This window comes from Solea senegalensis, linkage group LG4 (genome assembly GCF_019176455.1).
Source record: "Solea senegalensis isolate Sse05_10M linkage group LG4, IFAPA_SoseM_1, whole genome shotgun sequence".
Lineage (NCBI taxonomy): Eukaryota > Metazoa > Chordata > Actinopteri > Pleuronectiformes > Soleidae > Solea > Solea senegalensis.
In genome coordinates this window covers 2,727,159-2,742,124 of record NC_058024.1, presented here as the reverse complement: position 1 = coordinate 2,742,124, position 14,966 = coordinate 2,727,159, and the positions used below count along the sequence as shown (strand labels likewise).

The window sequence follows — 14,966 nt, the reverse complement described above, 5'->3', positions numbered from 1 at the left end:
TGACGTCCACCGAGTGGCGCTGTTGTACCACAATTACACGCCATATTATTATTATTTTATTTTATTTTTAAACAGGGCCGCCTCCAGCCGCCTTGATTTCTACGCCAACACCCGCTGCAGCTTTTGGGGGAAGATAAATTATATAAATAAAAGGGGAAAAAAGAATGTATGAATAAATACATAAATAAACAAATGAATAAATAAAAAATCACATTGATAAATACATTTATTAAATTTATTTTTGTATTTATTTACCTATGTTTTTATTCTTTTATTAATTCATTTGTGTATTGTTTTATTTATTTCTGTATTTATTTATCCATTTCTTTCATTTATTATCATGTCATTTATTGTCCTCCATATTTTATATCCACATCTTCTCCGGCATGAGTATAAAAAAATAGCATGTTAACAGCAAAATAAAAGATAGCAACCCAAGCACTCCTCTTAATATATTGGCAAAAAACCCAATATAGTGCATCCCTAATATTTTCATTTTGTAAATAAGTGCACTCCAATCTTTTGCCGTTTGCACCAATGACCAGAACAACTCCTGGTGAACTAGTTGTGACATTATTTTTTAATCAAATGTGCTTGACTGGTGAAAATAAACCTAGGCAATTAAAAAAATCTAGATAACTAGCCACTTTATTGGGTACACTTGTCCAACCTCCAGCCCATCCTTTCAGCTAGAAATTTAATTTAACTTCATAAAATGTAAAGGAAGGAAATACATCTTAAAATTGTACATGTTCACATACATTTTATACAAATATGTACTTATGTTGTGTGTTTTTTTATACTTGAACTCATCATTTTATACATTTACTGTCAGTGAATGTCTTCTTAATAGGTACAGTCTACTGTACACTTCTAAAAATGAATGTAGAATTATTTTATAAACTTCAATTTTGTATAAAAGAAAGATTTTACACACTGGACCCTTAAAAGCATGGCTTTCCACACAACTGAGAGCGATAGCTTAATATGTAGTTTGCATTTAAAACATATTTATATGGTTAAATAGAAATAAAACACACCATATTCTACAGAACCTTGTAAATAAACGTTTTAAATGATTTCACACGTTCTAAATCAAGAGCGTCAGACATTTTCGCCACCCAAATAAATGTTTATTCATTTACATATTTATAGATAATTTAAAATACAGTTTTGAAGATTTTAAATCAGACTACTCTCGGGTCTAAACCACGTTTTGTGATTTGTTGTTGTTTTTTTTTTTTAATAGGATTTAAGAATACATACAATTTCTTTCTTTCTTTCTTCACATTTCCACACCTTTTCTTAAACCCACTGTGATTATGAGTCAGGAAATAAACAAGACCGATTTTCTGTGTAGTGCAAATAGAACTTTACCATCTCCTACAGTTATAAACTGTCTATAAACGACACTATGGGTCAAAGGGCCAGTCATGAGAAAACCTGCAGTAACATTTTACAATCACAAACTGGAACTTTCCTTCAAACCAGATTCTGTAAGAATCCCAGCACCCTCACTTAAATATGTTAAAGAATTAAAATAAAATAAAATAATTACATAACGATGAAGGAAAATGAAACCCCATGTTCTCCGTCCTGTCGTTTCCCCGTGAACGACGACTCTCGCTCGTTCGTGCTGTTTATTTCTGGTTCTTCAGCAGCTCGTCGATCTGGGTCTTGTACATGTTCTTCACGTCTTCCAGGTCCAGTCGGAGTTCCTCGGCCTCCTCGGCCTTCTCCCCGTACATCTGCAGGATGGTGTTGTGCCTCTGCTCCAGCTCCTGAAATCAACAGCCGCGAAGAAATATAAGAAGAGGGGGGAACTCTGGGGTCTGCAATCTTTAGGACATTGCAGTGTATAACAGAGGATAACGCCGAGGTTTCAGAACACAGGGCCGGACAGAGGAAGCTAAAGGGCCGATGACACGCTAAGGCAGGGGTCACTGAGTGTCTAGTTTGGTCAGTAGAGGGCTTTAAGAAAAAGACATCAAAATAATATCTACGATAGCTCAAATAATTTCAAAATAAAAGTCAGGAACGAGAAAATATAAATGTATTTATGTGTATAAAAAACTGGAAACCAAGTGTAAAATGAAGAGAAGTCACAGAGAGCCACGTAGCTCTGTGCTGCTCTGAAGGTCCAGCAATCATTTACATCTGACCTCTGACCTCCAATGACATGATCACACATGGAAGGAAACACCTTCGTAGTAAGTAGTGACCTGCTTGGTGTTCCGTAGCTTGGCGGTTGCAGTACGTTATTGAAATGTATAAATCCAGGAGTTTTACCACCACTGAATAAGGTCACATGACTGATGCTACAAACACGTCTTATAGTCTACAAGTTGAATTTTGAGGATGTTTTTGCTGACAGAAGAGTTGCCTGCGTTAACGGAGTTGTTGTCGTGGTTACGTCTGCGTCGCTGCGATGCACGTGGGGACGTCCTGTGCTTTGCTCCGTGCTCATAACGTAGTTTGTGCGCCAAAACACACGGGGAAGTGGGAGGCGGTTCATGTTTTGTCACTTATGTGTCGCCCAAATCAGCAGTTGCCGTGGTTACTATGAGTTGGCAGCAGAATGGGGTTAGCGGTAGGTGGTACCGTGAAGTTAAATCCTCGATTTCACCTTTGGTGGTCGAGACTGTGGCACCCGTGTTTCCGATTGGTCTATTCTCACCTTGAGCTGAACTTTCAGCTTGGGGATCTCCATCACCTGCTCCTCCATCTCGTCGTTTTGACTGGTGAGTCGAACCAGCTCCTCCGCCATCACGGAGCGACTCCTCTCCAGATTAGAGATTTCCAGCTGGGGAAAAGAGGGAAAGAAAGAAAGACGAAAGAGAAGCCACGGGAGATGATTCAGGTTTTCTTTTTTTCTTTCTTTTCTATCAAAATGTTAATTTTGTTGTTGGAAAATACACAATTTCACATTTCAGATTGGTTGTGAACTGGTTCACCTGCAGCTGAGCGATTTCTCCTTCTCGGAGTTTGAGCTGTGACTGGAGGTTTTCCATGATGTTGGATCCTCCCGACAGCCGGGCAGCCTCGTACAGGTTGGTTCCGCTCATGGTCATGGTGCTGAGCGAGTGCTCCGAGGAGTCGTCCTGTGGGAAGAAGAAAACAAAGTGTGAGACCAAAAAAAAAAGCACAACAAATCCAAGTAAATGTCTGTTATTTTTCCATATTTTCCCCCCCCCATGTAAAGTACCTGGAATAGAAGCGAGGTGTGGAGGCCGCCATTATCGGTCCCACTTATGGAGCTGGAGCGGGACAGTGAGGGAGTGGAGGTGGCTGGGGGTTCTCCTGTGGAGTGAGTCATAAGAACCCTCCGCTCCTGTGAAAGAATCATTTCACAACTGTCTGTTAAAGACGAGACCAAGAATGAAACATCTTCTGTTTCGTTAAAGCTCATCCTTCCCTTTCCTAAGCCCAGTAGGGAACTGTGGCAGCCATTGATCATCATTGGCTTTCTAAAGTCTATGGCTCGGACTTTTTATTCAAATTATGGAAATCCATTTGAATTTGTGGGGTGAGACGTTCAAACTCTACCCTGTTCCCAGTTCAAAACATACAAGTGGGTCATTGTCAGGCCTCTGCGTTGCTTTGCTGATGAGCTGACAATCTGAAAACATCCAAAACATGCAGGGCAGTGTGTGTGTCCAGGACTTAAATACATATAAAAGGCTTTTTTCTCTTATTTAAAAGCATTCGTAGACTTTCAGACCCTAAATGTTACACACTAGACTTTTAAATCAAACTTTATAAAAAATCCATCACCTTATCTTTGAGTGCCTCTTGTGCCAAGTAGCATTTCTTCTTCTCCTGCTCCACCTTCATCTTCTCCATTTCTAGTTGATTAGCCAACAGCAGCTGAAAGAAGAAGAAAAAGCAAAAAATACATAAAAAAATAAGCTGTTTTTAATAAGCAGTACAACAACAGGATTGGGAGAGCATTGTCGCACCTTTTCCTTCTTGGCCTCTTCCATCATTCGGCCGTATTCTCCTCGTAGGTTTTCCAATTCAACGTGTTCCCTACGTTAGGAAAACGAGCAAAAAGTCAAATATTAAAGGCTCAAAACATTTAAAATTCACAATTCACAGAGCTTTTTTCAACAAGCGGGGAAATATGCGTAGGATACGGTGATTTTTCAACAACCGCATACTGCAATCATGTATCATGGTCTCTGTGTAGCACAGAATCATGAGGTTAGATAAATACCCGGCCCTAACGGTCATAAATGTTGACGACAGACAGCTTTGGGTGCATGCAATCATAAGCCATAAATATAAATACACAGAAGGAGTAGTAAATGTGAGGGTGACTGGGTTAATGTATGTACACGATCCATAAACTCTGCAGGTCAAAGTTTTACATTGCAATCATTCATCACCTGCTGCTTTCGTCCTCCATTTTCTCCCTCTTGTTCCTCTCGACGTCCAGCTGTGCCAGGACCCGGGCTTTCTCCTGGCGGAGCAGGGAATTCTGGGACTCCAGAGAGGTGTGCTGGGACTTGAAGGACAGCAGTTCGTCGGCTGCTGAGCGCTCCTTCTCCACGGCAACAGCCAGCTGTGCCTGAGCATCGGCTGTTAAATGAAGTAAAAGAGGATTAGGAGGAGAACAGGTCATGATTTCACTGATGTTTCACATAAACAGCTCAGGGCTGCAAGGATGAATCAACGTTAAACGACCATAAAGCATTTTAAAATTGGAATAATCGGGGGGTGAGAAGCAAGATCTCTGATTTCAGCTTCTTTGTTTTTAATGTTTTTCTGGTTTCTTTGTTACACTAGAACGATCAAATCATCTTTGTTTTGAGGTGGGGCTGAAACAAACGCTTATTTTTCCATAATCTATTCATTTGTCGATTATTTTCGCGATTAATCAAGTATTTGTTCGGTCCGCAAAATGTCAGAAAATGTTTTAAAAAAGACGATCAGCGTTTCCAAAGCAGTGAAATGATGGCGTTATGTTATCCACAAATGATAATCGTTCAAATTTAAAGATTTCTTTGTTATGTGGAGCAAAGAAACCAGAAAACATTCACATTTAAGAAGCTGAGAACTAAGAAAGATTGTTTTAAATATAAAAAAAACTCTGAAACTGATTAACTCGATGATTAAAAAATAGTTGACGATTCATTTAGTCATCGATCATGAATCGATGAATCGCTGCAGCCCCAGTTCTGAGGACAAATCTGAGGAACATTTACCACCATTTTCTACATTTTATGGCCCCAACAGTAATCAGTTATTAAATAATCATTAGTCGCTCCTGCTTTTTACCGAGCCGGTCAGAAATGTTCTTCTCCAGTTTTTCCCAGGATGCCGTTTGTCCGCCCAGCGACGCCTGTAAGTTCTCAATCTGCCGCAGAAGTGGCCGCGTGGCCGAGGTCACGCTGTGACTGAGCTCCTGGTTCCTCGCCTCTGCCTCCTGAAGTCTCTGTGGAAGAGGACGAGACATTTAAAAAAGGTCCATGAAACCAAAACCAAAAGCCCTGTCGCAGCTCATCAGCTCGCCAGGCTCAGCACCTGCTTATGTTACCTGCTGAAGCTCACTGATCTCCTCCCTCAGATAGTCTTCTTTCCTCGCCTGCTGCTGCTCCGCTCGCTGCAGAGCCAGTCTCAGGTCGGCCACCTGTGCACAGCATCACAAAGAGTGGATGGAGAAAACACTGACCAGTCAAACTCAACAGCCAGGAAATTCAGCTTCCGAGGAGCACAGTAAACCCAGTGGTGGCCTCTTTATCCGTTTCTAATCGCCTTGACAGACAAACAAGCCGGATGACGAGCTTCAATCTTGGCCAGTGTGTGCACTTTGATGTTGTTTGGATAAGAAATGAAATAGATCAGTAAACATTACGCAATAATAATACTCTTATCCGACAGTTAATCACATAATGTGTTTAAAGTTTTGCTCGTCAGGCTCAAAATACGCTAATAAACAGGTGCTGCAGTAGTTATTATGATACACACCATGTTTTTTTGTTTATTTTACTTATTTTTCTATGTTTTTAAATCATAAAATATCATGTTATCAAATTGTTCCCCCATCAGCTGGAGAAAAAACAGCTATGTTGACATTTTTGTCAAACTTATCGTTTAAAAAAATCCACTGTTTCTCTCTGCTTGTATGATTTTACTGGAAATAAATACCAAAGACTGAGAGACGGCAACAAAACGATCGCTTCACCTCTGATTCACAGGTGACGACTGAAACAAACCTACTTTGTCTACAAAGCAAACAGTTGACCGGTGTGTGTGTGTGTTACCTGGTTGCCCAGGGCCTCCTGCTGAATCCTGGCCTCCTCCTGAGCTTTCTCCAGAGCCAGGCTCAGCTGCTCCTTGGCTTGCGTTTCCCTGCTGTGAGCCGCCTCCTCGGCTTCGCTGGCTCGGCTGACATTTGCCTTGTGGAGTTCTGCGAGCTCCCTGACAACAGGAGTTGAAGACGACCATGGGTGAGTGAGTGAGTGGGTGAGTGGGTGGGTATGAGAAGAATAGAGAAACATTCTTTGTTGTTTTGTCCTTGTGCAAAGCGGAATTTGAATTAACCTGTGACCGCGTGGTATTAATGTGCCGTATTTATTTAAGTCCATAGAGAAAATCAGATATTTTACATCACAGCACGCAGGAGGTGTTGATCCACTGCTGCTTCCATTAGTGAGCTCAAATGTGTTATTTTCTTTCTTCGGTGTTTGAAATACTGAGTTCAGATTTATGAAAGCAGCACAGACCGACAGCGGTTTCTGTGTCACCCAAGAGCTAAAAATGCTGCTTTTCTTTATGGACTTTGGTGTGGGACAGTGAGCAGGTCACATGAAATGTGTCTAAAGATGAGATGAAGCAACAAACATTAAGCTAAGAGCTTAAGATATAACAGAAGTAAGCAGGTGTACATTTTAGGAGAGTTTTTACACTGGCTGGGAGTTCCTGAACTATCACTTTAAGACAATGTTTATTAACCCAGCCTGTGGGATAACTATTAAATAGCTACATTTTCACTGCTCACCTGATGTAAACACAGTGTTAAAACCTTAAAATAAAGGTAAATGTACAACTTCTTTCTCCATTTGAACTCTAATAATGTACACTGCCTCACAATGGGTGCGGCAATTCCAAAAAAGCACGGTGTTGTTTACTCCCTCCAGCTCTGTGGATATATATTTACAGTACGAGTAATCAGTGTTAACTCAGCAGGGTGTGGCGGTGTTTACTTGTAAGAGCTGTCCAGGGCAGCCTGCACACTTCTGTTCTTCTCCTGCAGCTCCTCAGAGTCGGACTGCAGCCTGCTCAGCTCCTTCTCCTGACGCTCCACCACGGCGTTCAGCTTCTTGATGTTTTCCCTGTGCTGCTTCTCCACCTCCTCCTTCCCATCTAGGATCTAAAAAAAACAAAGTCACACTGGTTCATATGATGGAAGCTGAAACAGCTGGTGGGGAAAAAAACAGATAAGCTTTACTGCTCTGTAAATAGGAGAAACAGGATGTGTTATTGTATCCAGAATAAGAAATTGAGCAGAGAACCTTTCACTGAAGGCCTGATACATTGTAAAGATTGACATTTTGACATGATTCTAACAAAAACACACACAATTAAAGTGCAGGTCTACCATAATCCCTCAGGGAACGAGCTCTAACATGACACTGGAGTATTTGTGCATCAGTTTACACGATTTATTTAATTCCCCAAAGACTGGGTTAAGTCGTGGAAGATTTTCTTGAAGAAGATTAAGATTAAGTTTTAATTCATTTAGCAAAGACATCTTAAGAATGATCTGTTTATCAAATCATTTCCAAGTATGTTTATTGTGACTCAGTGTTGCACGAGTGAAAACCTGACATCAATTCATGCAACATAACAAATCAGTATCAGGGTACTTTCTTAATAGCCGTCCTCAAAGACGATTCAGTGCTAATCTGACACTGTACTTTGTTGCTGTGTTGACCTCTGACCTGCTGGAGGTGCCCAAGTTCTTCCTCCTGGTCCTTGATTTTCCTCTGCTGCTTGGCGATCCTTGTGTCGCTCTCCTTCTCCTTCGCGCGCAGCTTCTTGATGATGTTGCTGTGCTGCAGCTGCTGCTTCGACAACTTCTCGCCTACAAGTGAGGGGGGGGAAAAAAACATCCATCAATGACGCAAATAACAATCATTTTTTGTAGTTTATGAAGGTTTAAAAAGTGTGTCATGGTCTCATGCTGCCTTCCATTTACATCAGAAGTCAGAAACACGAGTGATGTCACGCCCTAGTTCACTGCTGATCCCTCTAGTGAATCAGTTCTCAAGTTATGAACCCGGCGTTAAAGTAAAATCTTCTCTCGACTGTGGATACTGTTTTTTTTTTTTTGCTCTGTACCTTCTTCCAGCAGACCTCTGATCTGCTCCTCCTTCTCTCTGATGAGCTCCAGCGTGTCACTGGAGTTCAGCCTCGTCGAGAGGTCTTCCCGCAAGCCCTTTATCTCCTAACACAGAATAATATCATTTAGAACTGTTTTTTGACCTTGATAATGAAGCAGATACTTTACAGATTGCCATTTATGAACTTGTTTGATATGTCACGTGCCTTCTTGGCGATGTCCCTCTCTTTGCAGGCCAGTTGAGCTTTTCTCTCAGCGTCTGCGATGCGCTGGGTGAACTCGTCCTTCAGCGACTGCACAGTGGACGTTTCCTCCTTGAGGCTCACCACTTCACTGCGGTGTGAGCAAACTCATTAGTGGAAGAGCTCGTTGTAAAAATCTGTTACGGCCTCAAGGCCTAGACAATCTGAGCCGGGACGTTACTTTTCAGACAGGTTACTGAATATTTCAGAGGTATTTCTTTAAAATGACAGTCGATATTAGAGCAACTAACGATTATTTTCATAATCGATTAATCTGTCGATTCTTTTCTTGATTAATCATTTGTCCATAAAATATCAACACCTGGAAATGATGATGTTCTCAAATGTCTTGTTTTGTCCACAAACCAAAATGATTAACTTTTAATCTTTGTTATCCAGAGCAAAGAAAAGACGAAAATACTCACATTTAAGAAGCTTAAGCAATCGGAAATCTTGATTTAATCATTAAAAAAAGCTTCAAACCGATTAATCGATTATCAAAATAGCTTCATTGTTTCAGCCCCCTCAAAATATCATTCATGTCAACATTTATTGGTGATGTTGCAGCTGAATGAGAACATGTGTAGCCTCAAGAAAAGAGACAAGAAAAGTGTACAAACGTGTTTAAAAGATTGAAGATTATATTGTGATACAAACTCTTACTGTTGAGAGAAAAGCAACACAAGGTTTTGAAAACTCTCCCATCAGTATTATGTTGGATATCAGTGTCAAAAACATTCATAAAAAATCATTTACAATAGCTCCGTGGACCAGAGGCAGGTGTCGTGTATATACTGACTCTCTGAGATTGTCACAATCCTCCTCCAGCCTGGCCTTGTCTTTGCTGACTGCCAGCAGCTGACACTCTCTCTTCTCCAGGCGACCCGACAGCTCATCAATGACCTACAACATATCAACAACATGTTAACAACAGAAGCTGCACACAGGAATTTCAATACAAATACCAAGTTCACTTCCAAAAAGGTTACTCTTTGTTCATATTTTTTGACAGAATTCATTTTCAAGTGAGAGACTTTCTCAGAATGAGTTGTGTGGAACAGCATTTTATATACTTTTTATATAATCTAGTATGATTATTTTCAGAATTACTAAATCGATTCATTATTTTCTCTATAAACTGCAAACTTTTTTTTATAATACACTAATCTGTGTTTCCCAAACCTCAGAATGATGATGATGATCTCACAAGTCTATTTTGTCCACAAACCAACATTACATAGATTGTCTTGTTTCTTTTGTTACAGGGAGCAAATAAACCATAATATATTTATATTTAACAAGCTGAAAATATAGAGATCTTGTCTTAATTCTGGAAAAAATACAATTTGTTATCAAACTAATGCTGACTCATTTAGTAATCAATTTATCATTGCAGCCCTAACAATATCATTTTTGTTTACCGGCGTTGTGGCAAAGATATGAAAAATGGAAAATATCATGAATAACTCATGTTAAGTTGTGTGTATTCAGGAGTTTGTGCAGAATATCACATTTATATCTCCTGAGTAAACATTCCCAAGTACAAGAGACACAACTTTGAACTGAAGTTTTCCATTTCTTTTCATATTTAACATATATATAATACTGTCAATGTTGGTTTAATTGTTAGTCTGTGTGTGGGACAAGTGCTGGAGACCGTGCTGTAATATTCTTGTTATTCTTCAAAAACGTCAAAACCCAGAAGACTCAATGCAAATTAGCTGTGTCTAGAACTTCTAGTCACATTTGGAATGTGGTTTGGCGATCCGGTGACACTTTACCAAGATGTAACGATGCTCACGTTGTGTCCCTGCCAAATCAATCAAGTTCTTGAAGACGTCACATCAGTAGGTTTTCTTTCAGTTTTTAGGTTTTAAATGTCCTCAAGGACCTCAAGCATGTCAAAGTACCTTCACATGACCTGGAAAACCGAGAATATTCAGATACTACTTTAAGATGAACGGTTACCTTTTGAAGCTCCAGTATCTGAACTGTTGAGACACTCTTCATCTCTTCTGTGATTGGTGGAGCGATCTGTTTTTCAGCACTGAAGAAAGGGTCAGAAAGCGTGACACTAGCCTCAGCCATAGCTTCCTGCTCTATCAACTCTTCAGGCTCCTCTGTATTCACGGGCGTTGCACTCCGGCCACTCTCCTCCATCTCATCCAGCGAGTGCTGCCTCAGCGCTTCAGCCAATCCCTCCTCCTCCTCCTCCTCCTCTCCTTCCTCCTCTTCCTCCTCTCCTTCCGCCTCCACCACTCCATCCTCCTGCTTCTGACACACAGCTGATGACACTGTAGGAGGAGTAGAACCTGCAGTGACGGACGCCAGCGTCCGACTACCGGGGTTCTCGTCGTCCGAGTTCACCTCACTGACACTGCGACTGTCCAGCGACTGCACGCTGAATGAATCGATGCGTTCGAATGCGTCCGAGGAGGAGCCGCAGCTCTCCGTGAGTTTGGGGTAGTCCTCCATGCGGGGGAAATCTCCACAGGTTGAGGCAGTGAGAAGCTGGAACGAGCCCTGCATTAAGTGAAGGCCGGCCTTAACTTCACTCGTTTCTTGTCTGGAGCTGGCTGAGCTCTCGCTCAACACACTCTCGTGGTCGAGCACTTCAATGTCACTGGTGGTAGAGGTTCCTGAGGAGAAGGCACTCACTGGAGGAGAGGGGGTATCATTCTGCCGATCCTCTACCTTTGAGTCTTTCTGCTCAGGGAGCATGTCCTTCGGAGATGTGGAGGGCGGAGAATCAGAGGATGAGGAGCTCTTCAGCTCAGGGGTGACAGGTGAAGGATCTGAGGAGTCAGTGTTGTCCTGCTCGACCTGGTGTTCTGATGGAGTCAGTGACTGTTCTGTTTTTAGCTCCGAAACTGTTTTTGCACTACTGGGTTTGCTGCCAGGTTCGCATGGAAGATCACCGGCAGGAGCAACCGGAGAAACTGGCTGCAGGAGAATAGTGCCTGTATAAGGTGCCGCTGGTGAGGACTCAGACTCCGCCGGTGGGATTCCGGCCAACGTTTGACTCTCGTGGATCAGATTAGCAGGTGTCGACATTTGAGTGTCGACGTCTTCCTGGATCACAGCATCTTCATTTTCGCTGTCCTCGTCCTGAAGCCGCCTTTGGGACTTAGTGGGGGGGACAGACACTACCTGGGGTTGGGTCACACCTTGTATCTCTACAGGTGGCAGGAAGGCACTGAAAAAGTCTTCCGATTCATCCACAACCATGCGGGTGACGGGAGTAGTGATGGCCTCAGAGGACAGCGGGGGAGTGGGGGTCCTTTCTTCAGGGGGAGCTTCCCACTGCGTCATTCCCCATCCTCCACTTAATGACAGCTTTCCAGGCAACGTCACATCTAAGAAGAACAAACATCGCTTAAGTGGTTGTAGAAGTGGTGCAAAACTCTTTAAAAGGGTTGTAATCAAGACCACTCTTGGTCTCAGGACCACATTTTGAAATCAAGACCAGTCAAGATCGCCACTGGTTTTCATACAAATCATTATTGAGATTGAATGAGAAACTTTCATCTGCAACTGCAACGCGTAACATAGGTAGTTAGAATTTGGTCTCGGAAAAAACTTCTACCTCTTCCTGCCATCCCTTTAATAAATAAGTACAGTTAGACATCAAGATGAGTTTAGATGAATCTGTCTTTTATCGTATAGTATTTTTGGAAAATGGGTGCCAGAGTGGTGAAATCTCAAAACGCCACTCTTGTGTCTATGTGTATACAACCAATACATCTCTATTTTCATTGTTGTCGTCTTCCTCTTGTGTTTGGAGATAGTTTCTCAATTCACTTTATTACAGCTTTTTATTATAGCACTTTATTTAGCAGTGCGTACAGTGCCATATAAAGGCCTGGCATATGTACTACAGGATTTAGAGTTGTTTTAGAGGGGTTTCGTGTGGATGAAGACATTTCTTCAAACAGTGCTGTGTTTACGGAAAATGTGTCTATACAAAAGTAGATTGTACGGAGAAATTTCTGTTTCCTTGTGGATAAGGTCACACAAACAAGCTGTTTGATGTTTTAAAAATAAACACACTGATAAGACAGACAAAGCAAACATGGATACTGCTCTGCCATTCCCTTTTTTGGGTGAGGGGAGACAGAGATGTGAAGCATAGAGGTGCAGAGTGATTAATACACCACCATTCCAGAGTAGGAAAATGTACTATGTATCAACAAAGCTTCTTCAAATGAGGCACGACTTTGTTATTGTTGATGTCGAGTCTGTCAACACGGTTAAAGGTCAAACGTGCTATGTTGTTAATCGCTAATGCGAACCAATCAATAAAATCTTACTGACAATACACTTTTCAAAACAAGTGACTTAAAAAAACATGAAAGACAATAAAGACTGGTCTTGGTCTCAGAAAAGTCTAGTCTCTGTACACTCAGGTCTTGTCTTTATGCACTCTTAGTGATGTTTGGTGTCGGTACAATTGTCTCTGTTTAAATACACTCTTGGTCTCATCTTGATCTAAATACCCTTTGGTTTTGGTCTCATCTTAGTCTCTGTAAACACTGGGCTTGGTCTTGGTCTTATGTCAGTACACTTTGATCTGGGCATAGTCTTGGTCTTGCTACACTCTTGTCGTTGTCTTAAAACACTCCGTTTTGTGTCTCATCTTGGTCTCAGTGCCAGAACATTCTACTCTCGATCTTGTTTTGGTGTCAGCACAGTCCTGTCCTGGTGATCTCTGGTATCAGTACAATTGTCTTGGTTTTAAAACACTCTGGTCTTTGTCTTGAGAGGAACTTGCTGCACTCAGGTGCACGTTGGTCTCATCAGAACATTCTAGTGCAACACCAGCCTTGTATAGAACGTTACTTACCGTCGTAGGGCATCACAGTGGTATTACCCCACTGGTCCTCTTCCTTGATGTCCAGAACACGGTCGATTGACTTCTGCGCTGAGGTTAAAGCTTGTTTGGCGAAGCTGGACAGGTGAGAGGCGTTAAACCAGCTCATTTTCACCTGTAAAGCCAGCTCACAGCCACCGAGACACACCAGGAACTATGACACGGACACTGCAGGGAGATGTGGCGTCACCACACACACACACACACACACAACACTGTCACTTTGTTTGTCCCCTGCTCGTTTCACTGGTGACATTAAACCTGGTGCGGCTTCTATATTTAACTATTTCAAATTTTGAAATCCAGGAAACCTGTTTTGACAGGAAAGCTACTACCTAGCTAGTTAGCTAAGCAGCTCGGCAGAAGACCACTCAGAATATATATAAATGTCTGCGGGTTTATCAAGTGGAAACACTGTTGTTTCTAATGCCGCGTTTAAAAACGCTACCTCCACCATCAAAAGAGACGAGTTGCCGCGGTTAATCCAGGCTTTTTCCGCCTCATTTTCTCGGCCGTCATCGGTTTGTTTTGGTCGCTCTCAACTTGTAGTCCAACTAGCATTAGCGTTAGCTTGCTCGCCACTTCCTTTTCCACGTAGCAACATGACGTCACGATCCGGTCGCTCCTCTGAAATGAGCTCTTAGAACACTTTTTATCTGACACATCCCCAGTGTATGATTATATGATTGTTTTTTGAGAGTTGTATCTTTTTTTATTTATTATTGATGGTCATTTATTTACTTATGTGACATTGTACATCTACGGAAGAGGATTAGGGTCACACGTAAACAAAATAAAATAACAAACAAAATTCTGAGGGGGAACAAAGTCAGGATTCTGGTGTGGTTTTAAATACATTTTTTATTAAAAAAATATGTAATTAAATTGAAACCCGGTACAGCCGTCCTAACATTCAATAGCTAAATATAACTAATTCCAGATTATTTTGACTAAAGGACATTATAAATATATTCATTTCAGGATTTCTGAATTTTGAAGTTATGTCATTTGTCCAAGGATGAAGGAGAGGAAGAATGTCATTGTGAATATCTGATATTTTCATTTACAATATCTATCACATCTATTGAATGCTTAAATGGCTGTCATCGGCAGTTGTTTTTTGGTTCGTCTGGAATGATATTGCGTCTCAATTTCCGCATCTTTTCATAAGCTCAGCATTAAAGATGCAATTTGGTATTAATTTACTCCAATAGACAAGTTTGACCTTGAACACCTGGTGAATTATATCACCCTTTATGCAAAGTGATTCATTCACATAAAAACATATACAATTCTTTAAAAAAAAAACACTTCCACTTGTTCAATTAAATAATTCTACTTTGTAATTTTAATTTGCTGTATTTGACCTAACACTCTGCAATATGTATGTATGTATTATTCTTTATTGAAAAAAATAGCCCATATATTGAAATTGAGAAGCTCGTCTTGTCTAATTTAGTTTTTTTTATTTGTTTAAAACACACCCTGAACACGGGGGGTTGTGGAT

At 41.2% G+C, this 14,966-nt stretch overlaps 1 protein-coding gene across 2 annotated transcripts; it reads right to left on the bottom strand.

The window, feature by feature from the left end:
* Positions 1-564: 564 nt before the first annotated feature.
* tmf1 (TATA element modulatory factor 1) lies at positions 565-14,044 on the bottom strand. 2 transcript variants are annotated; one of them, XM_044024372.1, is made up of 18 exons: positions 13,908-14,044; positions 13,433-13,627; positions 10,558-11,945; positions 9,389-9,492; positions 8,554-8,680; positions 8,347-8,452; positions 7,947-8,089; positions 7,209-7,375; positions 6,267-6,423; positions 5,540-5,632; positions 5,281-5,437; positions 4,389-4,581; positions 3,960-4,029; positions 3,775-3,867; positions 3,206-3,331; positions 2,955-3,101; positions 2,678-2,803; positions 565-1,781 (listed from the first exon to the last, which is right to left on the bottom strand). In XM_044024372.1, exons 2-18 carry the CDS (start codon positions 13,566-13,568, stop codon positions 1,641-1,643), a joined length of 3,474 nt encoding a protein of 1,157 aa, XP_043880307.1. In that variant the 5' UTR covers positions 13,569-13,627; positions 13,908-14,044; the 3' UTR covers positions 565-1,640. The 2 variants fall into 2 exon arrangements, with proteins under 2 accessions (XP_043880307.1, XP_043880306.1); XM_044024371.1 differs by having other exon boundaries at positions 13,433-14,044.
* Positions 14,045-14,966: the final 922 nt, after the last annotated feature.